At 39.3% G+C, this 21,840-nt stretch overlaps 1 protein-coding gene across 1 annotated transcript in view; it reads right to left on the reverse strand.

Moving 5' to 3' along the window:
* Positions 1-799: 799 nt before the first annotated feature.
* ZNF182 (zinc finger protein 182) overlaps positions 800-21,840 on the reverse strand; it is a 41,488-nt gene continuing 20,447 nt past the window's right edge. Inside the window, 4 exon segments of the mRNA XM_033202061.1 lie at positions 800-3,752; positions 9,206-9,241; positions 9,244-9,294; positions 9,542-9,668. Coding sequence (XP_033057952.1) covers positions 2,122-3,752; positions 9,206-9,241; positions 9,244-9,294; positions 9,542-9,668 — 1,845 coding nt within the window. The 3' untranslated portion in view covers positions 800-2,121.

A 21,840-nucleotide genomic window follows, 5' to 3' on the forward strand; every position in this document is an offset into this window, starting at 1 on the left:
CCTGGAAAGGCACTGAATGTGACATGTTTACCTTACATAGTTCACAAAGTGAGCCCACGGCTTGTTTCCTTGCAGTATTACTCAGGGAAAAAAGAAGGCCTGGAAGGGCACAGGCAGGGTCTCAGGTCTAACTCACCCACCCGTTTTGATAAATCCAAACATTGCCCATCCCTAGTTTTTCATAGCTTAAGTTGTCCAGTTCCAGCAAAGAGATGGCCCCAGTGAAAAGCCACAGAACCATGAGGGCCACAAATACAGTAATTCACAAGCAGGACCACTTGTTCTGAAGCAAACGTCCTGTTATGTGGTCTTCGGCTATGTCCATTCAGACCATCACTCTCAATCGGTCTCTCACCTTAGAAAGTATGTATCACCAGCACTAGTGCGACCTTAGAGGAGCAAGTTATTCAACCTCTCTATGGATTCGTGTTTTGCAGCACTTGTAAAAACTGTTTGTATGAATGATGTAATAAAAATCATTTCGTTAAGATATGGAAAGTCCTCGGTGGGCTTTAGTACAGGATCTTTTCACAGATGTCACTGTGCATACTAAATACGTTCCAGTCTCAATTATTTTAGTTACCTAATGTGGTCCCAGCTGACCTGAGAATCACTTGATTTGGCAATCTCAGGAAAATAATGCCTATGTGCCTCTGGAATTGATTGAATAACTGTTGTTCTATCTGCTTGGTTATTCAATTGATTCACTAAAAAATAAACTCTACATTGAGCATATCTATATTAAATATTATAAAATCCTGTACCTAGACTGTGACTTTACTATAACAGTAGAACAAAATAGCTTTTAAAATGTTTTATTTTTGAAAAGGTAGTACATCCACATAGTACATAGTACATCCACATTTTCAAAAGCTATGAAAGGATACAGTTGTCTCCCTCTCAATTCCATCCCCACAGCCACCACTGCTCCTTCCCCTCCCAACATAATCAGGGTTACCAGGTTCTCGTGTCTCTTTCCAGAGATAACTTATGAATTCACAATTATGTACTTACCATTTTTCTCCTTTTTATATACAAATGGCAGCATATTATACTCACTGTCCTTAACCTTGTTTTTCCTACCTAATAACATAAACTGAAGGTTATCCCACATCACTACATAAATGGTATCCTAGTTCTCCTTATTTATTCATTGTTGTCTACCCAGGAGTAGGCTGTATGAATATACCACAATTTAGGGAACCAGAACCCTGATACGGTATCATTTAGACAGCTTCCAATCTTTTGTTTTCACAAACAGTGCATTAATGAATACTTCTGTATGTTCATCATTTTGTACATGTGTGAGTATGTACATTCCTAGAAGTGGAATTGCTGGCCCCAAAACCAAATGCATTTGTGGTTTTGATTACTTTTGAATCATTCCTCTTTGAATGAGAAGTTTTTCCTGGACTTGCTATTTGCTGGAGGTTCATGTGGGAAAAGAAACCAGGGCCACATTCTAAGCAGATCAGTTTTTTTTGACAACTGAGATTTTTTTCCCCCCACATCTGTTAGTTCTTTCTGACTTTATTTCTCCCAAGTCAGTAAACAGGGGCAGCTGTGGGGCTCTTCACAAGGAAAAGTCCCTTCTCTTCCCCCAGCACCCCCATAACTGTTTCTCCCATCAGTAGACTACTTTCTACAAATATGGCTTGTCTGAGCGACTCCTTCTCGAGGCCCCAGCCTGTTTCTCCTCAGACCCCAAATGGTCTAGGAAACATCCTACTTCCTACCTGCCCACGCACTGTTACCACTGTTATATCTATGGTTCCACGCCTCAGTGTATATCCCGAACCTCAGCTAAGAGTCCTTACCAGTGCTGTCTCGCATCTGCAGCCTTAAGCACGCTCGCTCTGAAATCTCCTGCACCAGTGCTGCATTTCCTCTGCCTGTGGCAGCCCTCTTATCAGGGATGCAGCTGTCTTCTAATTTTGTCAGATACAGAGATTACACTTCTGCTTTTTCTCCCGTAGCTTTTGGGTTATGACCAAGATGAAAAGAAGAAAGGCTGAGTTTACTCCCATATTTAAACCAGAAGTCAGAATATACTTTTAAAATGTGAATTAAATTGACCCAACTTTCCTTCAGTGTCCATAATATATACTGTTGATTAGCTCTCTAATGTGCCATGAACTTTGACTTCCGAGTGTGGGCTCTTCCATGGGCTTTCTTTCCTGTATGGGTTCGTTGATGTACAATAAGGTTTGATTTTTGGGTAAAGGCTTTCCCACATTCTGTACATTTATAGGGTTTCTCTCCAGTATGAGTTCTTTGATGTACAGTGAATGTTGACTTTTCTCGGAAGGCTTTGCCACACTCAGTGCATGCATAGGGTTTCTCTCCTGTGTGCGTTCTCTGATGTATTATGAGCTGTGACTTCTGGCTAAAAGCTTTCCAACACACAGGACATTCATAGGGTTTCTCTCCTGTATGAATTCTCTGATGTATAATGAGCTTTGACTTTTCTCTGAAGGCTTTGCCACATTCATTACATTTATAGGGTTTTTCTTCTGTATGAGTTCTTTGATGTATAATGAGATATGATTTCTGTGAAAATGCTTTTTCACATTCATTGCACTCATAAGGTTTCTCTCCTGTATGACCTCTCTGATGTAGCATAAGGTAGGACTTCTGAGAGAAGGCTTTCTCACATTCATTACATTCAAAGGGTTTCTCTCCTGAATGAGTTCTCTGATGTACACCAAGGTTTGACTTTTGCGTGAAGGTTTTCCCACACACATCACATTCATAGGGTTTCTCTCCTGTATGAGTTCTTTGATGCACAATGAGGGTTGACTTCTCATTGAAAGACTTCCCACATTCAGTACATTTATGAGGTTTCTCTCCCGTATGAGTTCTCTGGTGTATAATGAGAGTTGACTTGTCACTGAAAGTTTTCTTACACTCATTACATTCATGGGGTTTCTTTCCTGTATGGGTACTATGATGTATAATTAGATCAAGCTTCTGTATGAAAGATTCTCCACATTTAGTGCATTCATAGGTTTTCTCTCCAGTGTGGGTTTTCTGATGGACAATGAGATTGGACTTCTGAGTGAAGGCTTTTCCACATTCATTACATTCATAAGGTTTCTCTCCTGTGTGAGTCCTGTAATGTATGATGACAGTTGACTTTTCTCTGAAGGCTTTTCCACATTCAGGACACTCAAAGGGTCTCTCTCCTGTATGAGTTCGCAAGTGTATAATGAGCTGAGATTTTTGGCTAAAGGCTTTTCCACATTCGGTACATCCAAAAGGTTTCTCTCCTGTATGAGTTCTCCAATGTACAATGAGGTGTGACTTCTTGCTGAAGGTTTTCCTACATGCAGTACATTCAAAGGGTTTCTCTCCATTTTTAATTCTCTGATGTAGACTAAGGCCTTTCTTTCGCCTAAGACCTTTCCCACACTCTTTATAGCCATAGGGCTTCACTCCAGGATTTGTTTTCTCATACTCAGTATGGAAGAATAATTTTGCACATCCATTATCATATTTATTTTCTGCAGAACGTCTACTAAATAAGTCTAAATTATCTACCATATTATTTCCAAATGATTCGTGTTTATCGGGTCTTTGTATTGAAGCAACAAGGTTTGTACTCAAATGAAGTATGTTTCCAAACTCATGACAGTCACGACCACTCTTGGTGGTAATTGTTTTCTTGTCAGAAAATCCAACTTGCATCAGCAGACATTTATCTTGGTCATCCTCATGTTGCCTCTCAATCTGTTCACCAACTTGACAGACTTCTAGAAAGAAGTACAATAAACCACCTTTATGCTTTGACATTATGGAACGGACCTTCTTTAGAATTATTCTGCCATATGAAAGCTGACACTATCATCTCATTTTATCAGAGTTCCTGGAGAGAGAGTTTTTACTAAACTCCCACCTGCTGGTCTTTTTGTTACCAAGAACAATCTTACCCTGTCACCTCAGTCTTTCTTACCTCTATTTATACATCACACCTGACTTCCATTAACTCTGGGAAATTTATACCCTTAATCTTCAGTTATCATATAAACTTTTTTTTTTAAAGACAGGATCTCAGGTCTGTTGCCAGGCTGGAGTTTAGGGGCAAAATCACAGCTCACTGCAGCCTTGACCACCTGAGCTCAAGCAGTCCTCCCACCTCAGCCTCCTGAGTAGCTGGGACTGCAAGCACGAGCCACCACATCTGGCTAATGTTTGTATTTTTTGTAGAGACAAAGTCTCACTATGTTGCCCAGGCTGGTCTCAAACTCCTGGTCTCAAGCAATCCTCCCGCCTCAGCCTCCCAAAGTGCTGGGATTACAGGCATGAGCCACCACACCTGGCCAGTATTATATGAAGTCTTAACTGTACCTGACTTACAGAATTTCTGTCTAGGTGGAAATGCAACAGCATAATTCTCAGACTCATGTCTTACAATAGTAACACCAAATCCATATTCTCAATGAATGAAAGAAAAATATAGAATGATTAGCTTGACAAAAACAAAAAGCTAAAAATATTTGCCCAATCTGGTTCACCTGTGTATCCATCAAAGCTTCCATTCACAGTTCTTCAACACCACCTTCTCTGCTCCTGTCTATACTATTCCCACTAAAACCTCTGCCTATTCTGTACTCCAAACCCTTCTTTATGTTCCATCACCCACATAGCCCTGTGTTCTGTATTTTGCTATATTCAGAATCTAGATAACTTTCAAGAGGCAGGTCAGTCTTTTCTAAAAAGCTTACTCTGATCTTCCTATATAACTTAAATTTTTATTAACCTCTAAAGTAGTCAGTCATCTGTATCATTCATTTAAACAGTTAAAATTGCAAAGCCTTGCCCTTAATTTCATTTCATCAATTGCAAGCAGCACATTATTTCACATTTTAACATCTCTGAATTCAGATGCACGTTACAATCAACGTCATAGGTTAATTGGTGGCAATTTTTCTTTCTTAGTGGTATGTCTTTAAATCTATGGCAAGTACTTTTTGTACATATGGTGAGTTTTTAATCTTTTTTTACAGTTTACTTTTCTTCTTACTTTTCCCCAAATTTTTATATGAAAATTTTCAAGCACAGAAAAAGTTGAAAGAGTACAATTACCCATATTACCACTTAGATTCAATAGTGTTAACGTTTTGCTACAGTGATAGTGAATTTTAACATGGATTGTGCAGCTGTGATTTTTCTTCCTGTGACTTCCTTTCTTTGGCTAGCTAAGCATTAGTTCTTAACCAGAGATGAACACAAAATCATATGAAGAACTTTTTACAAAATGCTCTCCATGGGACCCAAGCTCCACCAAAGATCTGCTGAATCTGAACCTTCTTAGGTGGTAAGAAGCAGTATGGCCCATGTGGTTAGGGTCCTGGGCTCTCTAGCCCAGGAGAAAATCCTGGCTCAACCTTTCACTTGGTCTGTGACCTCAGGCAAGTGATCTAAACTATTTGTATCTTACTTCCCCACCCATAAAGGAATTATAACAGTGCCCACCCAAATGGATGTTGAGAGAATTAAATTACTTACAACAGGGCTTGCAGGTACACAGGAAGTGCTTTAAATTGTTTACCACCACTATTACTATTACAACTACTACTATTATGATTTTTAAGAATTACTACATTACTGTAAAAAGAAAGAGTATCTTTATATATTTAACATGTTATAGAATATTAAGTGAAAAATGGTGAATAAAACTGTGCATACACACACACTGTTACCTGAGGCAGGAAACAAAGGGAAAAACTGGGTGATGCTGGAGGTTATTTTGAGCCATAGGACAGGGAAGCTGAAGGGTTTTTAAAGTGTGGTGTGTGGTGTACATGTGTGTGTTTGTGTGTTATGATATGGTATTAGTTTCATCACTTTGCTTCTTTTACAGCAAGGAATGAGATGAGATCATTTGCTAAAAGAGGGAAAAACAACTTGGAGTGGAGGTTTGAAGGAAGCAAGAAAGGTGTTAGAAGACATGGAATCAAACCTAAGTGTCCATCAAGGAATATCAACGGATAAAGAAAATGTCATCTGTTTATACAATGGAATACTATTCAGCCATAAGAAGGAATTAAATATTGTTATTTGCAGCTACATGGATAAGCCTGGAGGACATTATGTTAAGTGAAATAAGCGAGGCACAGAAAGACAAACACTGCATGATCTCACTCATATATGGGAGCTAAAGGAGTTGATCTCATAGAAGTAGAGAGCAGAATAGTGACCAGACACTGGGAGGTGAAGAGGGGAAGAGAGGATAGGGAAAGGTTGGTAAATGGGTGCAAAGATATAGTTAGATAGGAGGAATAAGTTTCAGTGTTACATTGCACAGCAGGATGTCTATAGTTAACAATAATATAGTGTATCTTTCAAAATAGCTAAAAGAAAAGATTTTGAATGTTCCCACCACAAAGAAACAAATGTTTGATGTGATGAATATACTAACTACCCAAATTTGATCATGACACACTGTATATATGTATCAAAACATCACACCATACTCCATAAATATGTACAATTATGTGTCAACTAAAACTTTTAAAAATGTTTAAAACACTGTGCATAGTAGGAAATGAATAAATATATATTCCTACAGGTTCATGTTGTAAAAAATGATGGAAGAATAAACCTTTAAATTTTAATAAAGATTATCTATGAGGAAGGAAGGAAGGGAATGGAATGGAAAGGGAAAGAAGCTGGACTTTTCTGAATATACCTTGTTTTCTGTATTGATTTTGGAACCAAGTAAATCTTTTGTAACTATTTTATATAATCATAAAGCAAAACTGAACATAAAAGGATTCCTTAATAATAGTAAATATTCTTTCTGCTGCATTTGCTAATGACCATGCTGAAAAGTCCTGATTCTCAATGGCACCGAAATGATTACCTCAATTCATTCAACTCACTATAGACAAGCAACAGTCTCAAGAAGAATACTAACAATACTACTGTCAGATGTAAGATTAATAAATTAAAAACATTTAAGCCCAAAATTTGATTTGGAAATATTAATTTGAACACGAGATATTTTTTCTGTAAAAAATTTATACATAATAGTTCCTAGCTCTGTCAATGAAAAGGCCTCGAAACAATTCTCTAACCTCTAAATCATGGGCTTAAAACATTATTTTCCACTGAAAAGAACCAGGGTCCCTTGGAGAAATCACCAATTCTAGGTCAGAGGCAGGAAATATACAAATGGAGCCTGGGACATGTTGTAACACCAGAAAGCAAAGAAGCGACCAAAGACTCAGGAGCCAACTTGAAGGAGATTCCACCGGCCAAAGATGGGACAGTGTCATGTATAATACGGAAAATAAGACAATGGATTAAAACATAGAAATGTATACACCCATAAGTCCATAAATGATTCACAAAAAAGATATAACTTATTGGTCACCTTTGGATGATGCTACAAAATCAATTCATTATTTTGAAAACTAGTAAATAAAAGGAAAAGCTCAATCACTAAGCCTATCTTTTCTGTATGATATGTAACTCATGGTAGCCAAGTAATACATGAGAAGCAATTTCTCTTTATAGAATTATTCCAGTGGGGCCAGGTGCAGTGGCTCACGCCTGTAATCCCAGCACTTTGGGAGGCCAAGGCAGGCGGATCACAAGGTCAGGAGATCGAGACCATCCTGGATAACACAGTGAAACCCCATCTCTACTAAAAATACAAAAATTGGCCAGGCGCGGTGGTTCAAGCCTGTAATCCCAGCACTTTGGGAGGCCGAGACGGGCGGATCACGAGGTCAGGAGATCGAGACCATCCTGGCTGACACTATGAACCCCGTCTCTACTAAAAATACAAAAAACTAGCCGGGTGAGGTGGCGGGCGCCTGTAGTCCCAGCTACTCGGGAGGCTGAGGCAGGAGAATGGCGTGAACCCGGGAGGCGGAGCTTGCAGTGAGCTGAGATCCGGCCACTGCACTCCAGCCCGGGCGACAGAGTGAGACTCTGTGTCAAAAACAAAACAAAACAAAACAAAAAAACAAACAAACAAAAAACAAAAAACAAAAATTTAGCTTGGCGTGGTGACACCTGTAGTCCCAGCTACTCGGGAGGCTGAGGCAGGAGAATTGCTTGAACCTGGGAGGCGGAGGCTGCAGTGAGCCAAGATTGCACCACTGCAATGCAGCCTGGGTGACAGAGCAAGACTCCGTCTCTAAAAAAAAAAAAAAAAAAGTTAAACATACAGTTCCTTTTATATCACCACATGGTATAATTCCAATCCTATGTATCTACTCGAAAGAAAAACATGTATCACCACAAAAATGTGTACATCAACGTTCACAGCACCATCATCCATAATAACCAAAAAGTAGAAACAAGCAAAATGTCCATCAACTGATGAATGGACCATCAAAATGTGTTCTATCCTAACAATGGAATTTTATTCCTCCATAAAAAGGAATGAAGTACTGATACATGGTACAATGTGGATGAACCTTGAAAACACGCCAAGTGAAAGAAACCAGACATAAAAGGCCACATTTTGTCTGACTCCATTTAAATAAAATGTCCAGAACAGGCAAAACCATAGAGACAAAATAGATCAGTGGTTGCCAGGGAGTGAGGGGAAGAGGGAAGAGAGAGTGACTGCTAGGGAGTAGAGGCTTCTTTTCAGTGTGATGAACATGTTCTAGAATTAGGTAGTGGTGATGGTTGCACAACTCTGTGAATACACTAAAAACTACTGAATTGTATACTTTAAAAGGGTGAATTTTATGGTATGTGAATTTTATCTCAATAAAGCTACTTTTAAAAAATAGATAACCAAGATGTTTTAGGAGAGCAAATCTGACAAATATCTAAACTGAATGAGAAGACTGGACTCAGGTTGTTCAATCTGAAATTAGCACATTAGAGTCCAGGCCTGTGACTAACGTGGGCCTGGCTTCAGATAAGTCAGTGACAGGTGACAGTCGTGAAAGTGGCAGGGCCAGGAGGTTGTGGCATTTAAAAGACACTTTCATATGGGACAAAAGGAACTGTGCAGAAACTTGCAGGTAAGCACCAACTTAGGGAGAGTGGCCTGGTGTATGGGTGACAGTGGGAGTGTCAGTTTTGTGTCTGAGGTGTTCATGTTCCTGTCCTCCAACAGTGCCAAGGGCCAGAACCTTTTCCTAAGATATTCCTGAAAGCCCTGTCAGAGGGCCTCACCTCTGACTAATAGGGTGGAACTTCATGTCCCCAGAGCCTGGGTCAAAATTCCACTTACCAGGAAAGTTCCAAAATGGGATTTTTCCTTCTGCCGGCATTCTTCTACCTCCAACTTGAGGATGAGGTTTGGTTTGGTAACCTGCTGCCCTGTTGATGAGAAATGACAGTGATACCTCCTTGGCTTTCAGAGCCTCTGAGACAGAAGAAGTTACATATTAGGGGCAGCACAAGGAATCTATTGCTTGACATAATGGTAAAGTCAAACCATTTAACCTGCATTTTGAGCTTACAAACACTTTTTCAGGAGAGAAAAGGGGAAAACTGAGAAAGGAAATGCCTTCCATTGGATGCAATAATCATAAATAGCAAAATTACCTAAGGAAGCCATTCTTACCCACAAAGACCAAGTTGCTGTAGGTCTCCAGCATCACGTCTCTGTACAGGGTCCTCTGTGGCGAGTTCAGGTACTGCCACTCCTCCTGGGTGAAATCCACAGCCACATCTTCAAATGTCACTAGCCCCTGTAATGGTACATTCCTTTTATTTTAAAATGCTGACCACTAGGTGATGAGGATAAAATGCAGGGGAACTTCTGATTGGGTTCCTGGTTCATCATGACGACTCAATACTGGATGTCTATTTCATATCAAGTTAGTGATCTACTTTGTGGGAGAATCACAAATCATGGTAAAAAAAAAAAAAAGTAAGTAAGAGAATATTTGAGACAATGCCATATCAGCACAAGGATAGACAAATAGTCCAGTGGAACTAAAAAGGGAATTCAAACATGTATAGACACCTGATTTATGACAAAGTTGGCACAGTAAAGCAGTAGGGAGAAGATGACCTTTTCAATAGATGTGAATGGGTTATTAGATATCTATATGGAGAAAACAAAATTTAACCCCTCTGGCCATACATAAAAATCAGCTACAGGTAAATTGTAAATCTAATGTGAGAGGAAAGTGTCTATAAAATAATATGGGAAAATGTTTTCATAAGCTTTGGAGTAGGGAAATAATTATATAACAAAACATGAAAAGCACTCCTCATAAAGGAAAAGACAAGTGTTACAAGATCAAAAGTACTACAATGAAAAGGCAAGCCACAGATATGGAAATTACTGGCAATCTTCATGAGGGAGAAAGGTATCGTATTTAGAATATATAAAATAGCCCCTTCAAATCAATAAGAAACACACACAAAAGAATGGATAAGAGAAGTAAATAGGTACTTCACTAAAAAGCAAAACCAAATCATCTATGAACATAAGATAATGTACTCAACCCCATTAGCAATCAGGTAAGTGAAAAATTAAGCCACATTGAGACAGCACTATACACCCACAAGAAAGGTTATAATTAAACAGACTAAAATCACATAATATTGTGTTGAAATGAGAACTCTTACACACTATTAGCAGGAATATAAACTGGTATAATTGCTTTGGTAACAGTTTGGCATTATTTACAAAGGTTAATGGTTTGCATACACCATGACCCAGCAATTCTACTCCTAGGTACACATCTTAGAGAAAATCAGGCACATGTGCTCTAGAAAACAAATATAGGGATGTTCATAGCAGCACTATTTCTAATACTAGATCACAGATAAAATCCAAATGTCCATCAACAGTAGAATGGGTAAATTGTGGCACAATCATTCAATGGAATGCTGTGTAGCAATGAAAATGAATGAACTGCATGCTGTGAAGCGGGTTCACTGTGCACTCGAAAAAGAAGAAACTGTTTTTAACCTTGGGTTGGACAAGTATTTCTTAGATGTGACACCAAAATTCAAAAGACACTTGTTAAGAGATTAAAAAGACACAGAATGGAAGAAAATATCTGCAAATCAAATATCTGGCAAATAACTTGTATTGAGAATATATATAAAAAAACCTTTCAAAATTAAAACAACTGAGCAAAAGAGATACTTCACCATGGAAGATAAACAGATGGCAAATAAGCACATAAAAAGATGCTCAACATCATTAGGCATGAGGGAATTGTAAATTAAAACCACAATGAGATACTACTACACACCTATTAGAATGGGGAAAAAACTGACAATACTAAGTGTTGGTGAGGATGTAGAGCAACTGCACCTCTCCTGTCATAGGAAGGAATGCAAAATGGCACACAGCTACTTTGGAAAATGATTTTCCAGTTGTTTATGAAGTTAAGCATATACTACCATACAACCCTGTAATCCCACTCCCATGTTTATTTACCTCCGTGAAATGCAAACTTAGGTAAACCCAAAAGCCTGTACATGAACATTTATATAGCAGCTACATTTTTAATGATCAAAACCTAGAAACATATCAAAGGCTTTCCAACCAGTGAATGGATAAACAACCTGGAATCCTACATACAATATAATACCACTTGGCAATAAAAATGAGAGAACTAATGATTTATGCAACAACATGGATGAACCTCAAATGTATTATGCTAAGTGAAAGAAGCCAGACTCAAAAGGCTGCATACTGCATGATTACATTTATATTACATTTATGGGAAATAAAAACTACAAAGACTGAAAATACATCTATATTTTCCTTGTCAACAATACTACTTCCCTGGTCAGCAATACTGTGCATACTGTCACATCTCACTGTGTTGGGAGGGTGACATGAACGTAAACAACAGAAGCTTCATAGCTGGGACCCTCTGAGACCTCACCCTACGCATCTCTCCCTTTGTTCTACTTGTATCCTTTTGCTATAATAAAACTGTAATCATAAGTATTTACTTTCCTGAGTTCTATGAGTCATTCTACCAAATTATTAAACCTGAGTGTATACTGAGAACCCTTAAGTTGAATCAAGGTGTGGAAGTGGAAGTGGCACCATTCACCATCACCCCTAGTGACCCACTAGCAAAAGTTTTGCTTCCTGTTCCTGCAACATTATGTTCTGCCGGCCTAGAGATCTTAGTTCCAGAGGGAGGAATGCTGCCACCAGGAGACACAACGATGATTCCATTAAACTGGAAGTTAAGATTGCCACCTGGCCACTTTGGGCTCCTCCTACCTTTAAGTCAACAGGCTACAAAGGGTGTTGGCTGGGGTGACTGACCCACACTATCAAGATGAAATCAGTCTAATACTCCACAATGGAGGTAAAGAAGAGTATGTGTGGAATACAGGAGATCCCTTAGGGCATCTCTTAGTATTACCATGCCCTGTGATTAAGGTCAATGGGAAACTACACCAACAGATTCCAGGCAGGACTACAAATGGCCCAGACTCTTCAGGAAAGAAGGTTTGGGTCACTCTACTGGGTAAAACACCACAACCCACTGAGGTGTTTGCTGAAGGCAAGGGGAATACAGAATGGATAGAAGAAGGCAGTTATCAATATCAGCTATGACCACATAAGCAGCTGCAGAAAGGAGGACTGTAATTGTCATGAGGATTTCCTCCTTATTTTGTTAAAAATATGTCTGTGCATGTTTACACCTGTATTAAGAAAATATCTTCATTTTATTTCCTTTTTTCTTATCATGTGACATAAGATTTATTGACTTCATATCAGCACTTAATTGTTGTTAACTTTATGTAACAGCATTTAGGCTAAGAATTAGTGTGCTTCCAGTTGTGACAGGGATAGCTGTATCGTGTTAGGAGTAATTATGACCTTATTATTGTCTTTACTTGAAGATTTATGTGTGATTTCAGGAGATGTGTACAGTTTTAAGTTGGCAAGGGGTAGACTTATAATGGTTAATACTGAATGTCAACTCGATCGGATTGAAGGTTGCAAAGTATTGTTCCTGGGTGTGTCTGTGAGGGTGTTGCCAGAAGAGATTAACATTTGAGTCAATGGAATGGGAAAGGCAGACCCACCCTCGGTCTGGGTGGGCACCATCTATTCAGCTACCAGGGCAGCTAGAATAAAGCAGGCAGAAGAAGGTGGGAGGAGCTGGCTTGCTGAGTCTTCCGACCTTCATCTTTCTCCCATGCTAGATGCTTCCTGCCCTCAAACATCAGACTCCAAGTTCTTCAGCTTTTGGACTCTTAGACTTACACCAGTAGTTTTCCAGGGCCTTTGGCCACAGACTGAAGGCTGCACTGTCGGCTTCCCTATTTTTGAGGTTTTGGGACTCAGACTGGCTCCTTGCTCCTCAGCTTGCAGAAAACCTACTGTGGGACTTCATCTTGTGATTGTGTGAGTCAATACTCCTTAATAAAACCCCCCTCATATATTCATCTATCCTATTAGTTCTGTCCCTCTAGAGAACCTTGACTAATACAGAAGTCATTGCAACATAATATACATAATGATTATAAAATAAAACAATATGTCAGTTTAGACCAAACATACCAGCCAAATCAATCAATGTGATTAGGCCTTAAGAAGGCTTATTAAAAAAAGATCTCCAGATTGACTCACAAGCAAGATCCAGCTGTATGTTGTACACAAGAAATACAACTAAAACAAAGTGATTCAAGAAGGCTAAAAGTAAAGGGATAGGCAATGGTCAACCAGACAAATAAATGGAAACAATAACAAAGCAGAGGTTGAGATCCTGACATTATCCTTAGTCTAAAGATAAAAAGCATACAAACAAATTGTGTATTATATTCAGCAGGTTGGTTTTCCACAGTGATGTGGGTGCAGCAATGCTGACTCTACTTTATGTATACTGTAGACTGAACAAATGAGTGAATTATTGATGCTAGGAACCAGTGCTCTCACTGTTAAAGAAGGGAGATGCAAATATGCAATGAGGGATGACTAAGATTCCCAGGATGCTATATGAACTCAAAGTATGTATGTATGTGTGTGTGGTGTATGTGTGTACACATACAGATGTAGATATATATGTCCATACACACATCTCTGTTCACTGAAAGGGCCTAGAAATAACGATGCCCCAGCAGTAATGAGCACAGCTAGAACCCAGATTTTGGTTTCTAAATATAATTATCCATTAACAGGAACCAGAGCTCCTTGGAGAAATGGCTGATTCCAGGGCTAGGGCAAGTAAAGTTAAAGATGAAGGCTGGAACATCTTGTGCCAGAAAATAAGAAAATGCTCAGAGCTCAGAAATGGACCAAACCTACCAAAGCCTTAAAATTCCACTTTTAAGACTGATATAGTTTGGCTATCTCTCCCTCCAAATCTTTTTTTCTTTTTTTCTTTTTTCTTTTTTTATTATACTTTAAGTTCTAGGGTACATGTGCATAACGTTTATATCATGTATAACTCCCCAATGCAATCCCTCCCACCTCCCCCCTCCCCATGATAGGCCCCAGTGTGTGATGTTCCCCTTCCCGAGTCCAAGTGATCTCATTGTTCAGTTCCCACCTATGCGTGAGAACATGCAGTGTTTGGTTTTCTCTTCTTGTGATAGTTTGCTAAGAATGATGGTTTCCAGCTGCATCCATGTCCCTACAAAGGATGCAAACTCATCCTTTTTTATGGCTGCATAGTATTCCATGGTGTATATGTGCCACATTTTCTTAATCCAGTCTGTCACAGATGGACATTTGGGTTGATTCCAAGTCTTTGCTATTGTGAATAGTGCCGCAATAAACATACGTGTGCATGTGTCTTTGTAGTAATTTATAATCCTTTGGGTATATACCCAGTAGTGGGATGGCTGGGTCATATGGTACATCTAGTTCTAGATCCTTGAGGAATTGCCATACTGATTTCCATAATGGTTGAACTAGTTTACAATCCCACCAACAGTGTAAAAGTGTTCCTATTTCTCCACATCCTCTCCAACACCTGTTGTTTCCTGACTTCTTAATGATTGCCATTCTAACTGGTGTGAGATGGTATCTCATTGTGGTTTTGATTTGCATTTCTCTGATGGCGAGTGATGATGAGCATTTTTTCATGTGTCTGTTGGCTGTATGGATGTCTTCTTTTGAGAAATGTCTGCTCATATCCTTTCCCCACTTTTTGATGGGGTTGTTTGTTTTTTTCTTGTATATTTGTTTGAGTTCTTTGTAGATTCTGGATATTAGCCCTTTGTCAGATGAGTAGGTTGCAAAAATTTTCTCCCATTCTGTAGGTTGCCTGTTCACTCTGATGGTAGTTTCTTTTGCTGTGCAGAAGCTCTTTAGTTTAATGAGATCCCATTTGTCAATTTTGGCTTTTGCTGCCGTTGCTTTTGGTGTTTTAGACATGAAGTCCTTGCCCATGCCTATATCCTGAATGGTACTACCTAGATTTTCTTCTAGGGTTTTTATGGTATTAGGTCTAACATTTAAGTCTCTAATCCATCTTGAATTAATTTTCGTATAAGGGATAAGGAAAGGATCCAGTTTCAGCTTTCTACTTATGGCTAGCCAATTTTCCCAGCACCATTTATTAAATAGGGAATCCTTTCCCCATTTCTTGTTTCTCTCAGGTTTGTCAAAGATCAGATGGCTGTAGATGTGTGGTATTATTTCTGAGGACTCTGTTCTGTTCCATTGGTCTATATCTCTGTTGTAGTACCAGTACCATGCTGTTTTGGTTACTGTAGCCTTGTAGTATAGTTTGAAGTCAGGTAGCGTGACGCCTCCAGCTTTGTCCTTTTGACTTAGGATTGTCTTGGCAATGTGGGCTCTCTTTTGGTTCCATATGAACTTTAAAGCAGTTTTTTCCAATTCTGTGAAGAAAGTCATTGGTAACTTGATGGGGATGGCATTGAATCTATAAATAACCTTGGGCAGTATGGCCATTTTCACGATATTGATTCTTCCTATCCATGAGCATGGTATGTTCTTCCATTTGTTTGTGTCCTCTTTGATTTCACTGAGCAGTGGTTTGTAGTTCTCCTTGAAGAGGTCCTTTACATCCTGATCCCGGTTGGATGTGGTGACTCATGCCTATAATCTCGGCACTTTGGGAGGCCAAGGTGGGCGGATGATTTGAGGTCAGTTTGAGACCAGCCTGGCCAACATGGTGAAACCCCATCTCTACTAAAAATACAAAAATTAGCTGGCAGTGATGGTGCATACCTGTAATCCCAGCTACTCGGGAGGCTGAGGCATGAGAATTGCTTGAACTCAGGAAGTGGAGGTTGCAGTGAGAGCTGAGATCACGCCACTGCACTCCAGCCTGGGCAACAGAGTGAGAGACTGTCTCAAAAAAAAAAAAAAAAAAAAAATGTGATCCCCAGTGTTAAAGGGAGGGCACAGTGGGAGGTGCTTGGGTAATGGGGATGGATCCCTCATGAATGGCTTGGTGCCATTCCTTTGGTGATGAATGACTTTTCACTCTATTTGTTCAGACGAGATCCGGCTGTTAAAGAGTCTGGTGCCTCCCTCCCCCACTCGTGCTCCCACTCTTGCCATGTGACATACCTGTTCCCTCTTTGCCTTCTGCCATGAGTAGAAGCTTCCTGAGGCCTCACCAGATGCAGATGCTGGTATCATGCTTCTTGTACAGCTTGCAGGACTGTGAGCCAAATAAACCTCTTTTCTTTATAATTTTTTTTTCTAAAGAAAATGTTCAGAAAATTATAGGGATGTGTCAAAAGGACACAAAAGCCAGCTTAAAGGGACTCTCACAGGCCAACTCAGGGACAACTGAGCATAGAAATAATGACAGTAATATTCATTGAATAAAATAAAAACCCATAAAAATAAAATTTTCTATTCCTGATTGTAAATAAAGGAGATAAAGGTTTGCCTCATAGTAAAATGACAATAAATACAGAAGAAATAATAAGAGTTAGAAAATTGTCATTTGGTACCCATCACAATAACTGATTCAGGCAAGATTCATCAATGGATATTAATACTAATAGGTGAAAAGTTTGATGAAAAATGGGACAATTATGTAGCCTCAAAGTATCATCCACAAATTAGTTATTAATTACAAAGGAAAAATAGTAATGTTACAGCAGAGAAACGTGGCTAGTGACAGAAACAAGTGATCAAAGTTAATATCACCAAAAACGAGACAAATTGGGCTGGGTGTGGTGGCCTCACACCTGTAATCCCAGCACTTTGGGAGACTGAGATGGGCAGATCACTTGAGGCCAGGAGTTCAAGACCAGCCTGGCCAACATAGTGAAACCCCACCTCTACTAAAATTACAAAAATTAGCCAGGTGCAGTGGCGCACACTTGTAATCCCAGTTACTTGAGAGGCTAAGGCGCAAGAATCTCTTGAACCCGGGAGGCGGAGGTGGCAGTGAGCTAAGATGGCGCCACTGCACTGCAGCCTAGGCAATAGAGTGAGACTCCGTCTCAAAAAAAAAAAAAAAAAAGAAGACAAATTAACATCATTTGCCCCTGATGTGATACAACAAAGACACATCACTTACACTGTTTTCCTGCCAGAAATGCACGAACTCAATCAAACCATGAGGAAACATCAGACAAATCCAAAGTGAGGGACGTTCTACAATATGGATGGCCTATGTGCTTTAAAAATATCACAGACATAAAAAACAAAGAAATGCTAAGGAAGTCTTCCAGATTAAAATATAAAGAATATATACTGCATAATAGTATTATATCAGTGTTAACTTTCTGAGTGTGTTCAGTGTAATTTAATGATATAGGAGAATGTCCTTGCTCTTAGGAAATTGAGGAGTCCAGCTCCTGGCTAAAACTCTGTGTGAAAAAGGCCTGACCAATGACAATTACAAAGACTTCAGCTGTCAGGCTTTGTAGGAGAAATCTGCCCCCACATCAGACTTGGAATATATAGCCAAGACATTACAGTCTCTAAAGAGACTTAGAGTCCAGGACTCAGGCCCTTCTGGCCAGCCCTACTCTTACAAATATTTGTATTCTTGGTCAGGCACCTTCATTGGAGAATGATGATCATTAACTCAAATTTCTAGGTTTGTTCATGCCACTCCTGCTGATTATTGAGCCAGAGTAGCATTCATCAGGAGGTCAGGTCAATTAGTCCACAACAAAATCCGAATCATAGCTGACAAATTCTCAGGCATTAAAAAAAACAGCTACTGACAAAATAATAAAATTAATCACCAATGTCTACAAATATATTTTTGTTGATACCTATAATATCAATAAAAATACAAATCAGGTACCCTTCTCTAAATAATCTTCCTCCAAAAATCTGGGTCTGGTTACTCAATAACGGGGTCTCAAAATAAGAGACTGATGGGCTTCTCACTAAAAAATTAATGGACAGGTACTAGGTTGTACAGGGCTCAACATACAGCCCCACTAGGGTCTGCACAGTGACGACTAACATAAAAACTATCTGAAGTGGCTAGCAGGAGTAAGCTGTCATTATGCTATTGCGTCTGCCATTAACTATCAAACTGTCACCCCCAAAATAAATGCATACATATGTGTGTATGCAGACACACACATATGCATATGTATACAGAAATAAAGTAAAAATAAATGTGGGAAAAGGTAAAAAACTGGTGAATCTAGATAAAAGCTATACAATTATTTATTGAACTATTCTCACAACTTCTCCACAGGAAATGGCTAGCACATGTGGAAATTTGGTCAACCTCATTAATAAATAAATGAAAGTGAGCAATCGTCCATCAATTATATGATTGGCAAGGTATAAAAACACTGATAATACATGCTTGTGGGGAAAATATTCAGAAACAAGCATTCTGTTGCACTCTTGGTGACAGCATGACCTGTTAGGCCTTTTTAGAAGATAATTTGGCAAGTCCTCTTAAAAATTAAAACAATTTCTTTATTTCAGAAATTCCAGTTATAGGAATCTGTCCTACAGAAATGTCTCCGCAAGAATACAGACATACACATTCATTCCCTTCCTAATTCTCTTTGTTAAAACAAAAATGGAAGCAACCCAAAATTCTAACAATAAGGGAACAAAAGAAAAATGATGGTTTATGCTTGAATTATAATTGTTATGGGTTGAATTATGTCCCCCCAAAATCTGTATGTTGAAATCCTAACCCCCAATGTGACTATATGTAGAGGGAGAGCCTTTAAGGAGGTAGTTAAGGTTAAATAAGGCCATAAGGGTAGGTTCCTCATCCAAGAGGACTGGTGTCCTTATAAGAAGAGAAAAAGACACCAGAGCTCCCTTTCTCTCCCTGCACCCAAAGAAGAAAGGCCATGTGAGGCCACAGCGAGAAGACAGCCCTCAGCAAGTCAGGAAGAGCAGCCTCACCAGAAGCCAACCCTACTGGTGCCTTGATCCTGGACTTCCAGCCTCCACAGCTGTGAGAACACAGATTTCTATTTTTAAACCACCCAATCTCTGGTATTTCGTAATTGCAGCCTGAAATGACTAATACAATAATCTTGTGCAACTGTTAAGAAGGAAAAGGTGACCACACTTTGGTTATTCATTTGATGAGTATTTGTTAAATTACCACACTGAGTGAAAACCACAAGGTGGCAAACTGTATACTTACAAGCCTTCCTTGTTTCAAAGAAATGGATATTAGATAGAAATGGTAGACCTCTAGTCCTGACATGATGGCAGAGACTCCTCTTTCCCTGCTCTTCCCCATGAAGTACAACTATAAACTCTGAAAGTAATGCAAGAGACAACCATAAGAGGACTCTGAAAGGAGGAAAGAGGAAAGCAAACAGGTTAGAGACCCAAGGACTTAAACAGTGGCAGGACATCTTACTTTTTTATTTTTATTTTTATTTTTTTTATTATACTTTAAGTTCTAGGGTACATGTGCATAACGTGCAGGTTTGTTACATATGTATACTTGTGCCATGTTGGTGTGCTGCACCCATCAACTCGTCAGCACCCATCAATTCGTCATTTATATCAGGTATAACTCCCAATGCAATCCCTCCCCCCTCCCCATGATAGGCCCTGATGTGTGGTGTTCCCCTTCCCGAGTCCAAGTGATGTCATTGTTCAGTTCCCACCTATGAGTGAGAACATGCGGTGTTTGGTTTTCTCTTCTTGTGATAGTTTGCGAAGAATGATGGTTTCAAGCTGCATCCATGTCCCTACAAAGGACGCAAACTCATCCTTTTTATGGCTGCATAATATTCCATGGTGTATATGTGCCACATTTTCTTAATCCAGTCTGTCACAGATGGACATTTGGGTTGATTCCAAGTCTTTGCTATTGTGAATAGTGCCGCAATAAACATACGTGTGCATGTGTCCTTATAGCAGCATGATTTATAATCCTTTGGGTATATACCCAGTAGTGGGATGGCTGGGTCATATGGTACATCTAATTCTAGATCCTTGAGGAATTGCCATACTGTTTTCCATCATGGTTGAACTAGTTTACAATCCCCCAACAGTGTAAAAGTGTTCCTATTTCTCCACATCCTCTCCAACACCTGTTGTTTCCTGACTTTTAATGATTGCCATTGTAACTGGTGTGAGATGGTATCTCATTATGGTTTTGATTTGCATTTCTCTGATGGCGAGTGATGATGAGCATTTTTTCATGTGTCTGTTGGCTGTATGAATGTCTTCTTTTGAGAAATGTCTGTTAATATCCTTTGCCCACTTTTGATGGGGTTGTTTTTCTCTTGTAAATTTGTTTGAGTTCTTTAGCCCTTTGTCAGATGAGTAGATTGCAAAAATGTTCTCCCATTCTGTAGGCTGCCTGTTCACTCTGATGGTAGTTTCTCTTGCTGTGCAGAAGCTCTTTAGTTTAATTAGATCCCATTTGTCAATTCTGGCTTTTGCTGCCGTTGCTTTTGGTGTTTTAGACATGAAGTCCTTGCCCATGCCTATGTCCTGAATGGTATTACCTAGGTTTTCTTCTAGGATTTTTATGGTATTAGGTCTAACATTTAAGTCTCTAATCCATCTTGAATTAATTTTCGTATAAGGAGTAAGGAAAGGATCCAGTTTCAGCTTTCTACTTATGGCTAGCCAATTTTCCCAGCACCATTTATTAAACAGGGAATCCTTTCCCCATTTCTTGTTTCTCTCAGGTTTGTCAAAGATCAGATGGCTGTAGATGTGTGGTATTATTTCTGAGCTCTGTTCTGTTCCATTGGTCTGTATCTCTGTTTTGGTACCAGTACCATGCTGTTTTGGTTACTATAGCCTTGTAGTATAGTTTGAAGTCAGGTAGCGTGATGCCTCCAGCTTTGTTCTTTTGACTTAGGATTGCCTTGGCAATGCGGGCTCTTTTTTGGTTCCATATGAACTTTAAAGCAGTTTTTTCCAATTCTGTGAAGAAAGTCATTGGTAGCTTGATGGGGATGGCATTGAATCTATAAATAACCTTGGGCAGTATGGCCATTTTCATGATATTGATTCTTCCTACCCATGAGCATGGTATGTTCTTCCATTTGTTAGTGTCCTCTTTTATTTCACTGAGCAGTGGTTTGTAGTTCTCCTTGAAGAGGTCCTTTACATCCCTTGTAAGTTGGATTCCTAGGTATTTTATTCTCTTTGAAGCAATTGTGAATGGAAGTTCATTCCTGATTTGGCTCTCTGTTTGTCTGTTACTGGTGTATAAGAATGCTTGTGATTTTTGCACATTAATTTTGTATCCTGAGACTTTGCTGAAGTTGCTTATCAGCTTAAGGAGATTTTGGGCTGAGACAATGGGGTTTTCTTTTTTTTTATTTTTTTTATTTATTTTTATTTTTTATTATACTTTAAGTTCTAGGGTACATGTGCATGACGTTTATATCATGTATAACTCCCCAATGCAATCCCTCCCTCCTCCCCCCTCCCCCTGATAGGCCCCAGTGTGTGATGTTCCCCTTCCCGAGTCCAAATGATCTCATTGTTCAGTTCCCACCTATGAGTGAGAACATGCG

The sequence above is a fragment of the Trachypithecus francoisi genome, unplaced genomic scaffold (assembly GCF_009764315.1).
Source record: "Trachypithecus francoisi isolate TF-2019V2 unplaced genomic scaffold, Tfra_2.0 Lachesis_group6, whole genome shotgun sequence".
Classification (NCBI taxonomy): Eukaryota; Metazoa; Chordata; class Mammalia; order Primates; family Cercopithecidae; genus Trachypithecus; species Trachypithecus francoisi.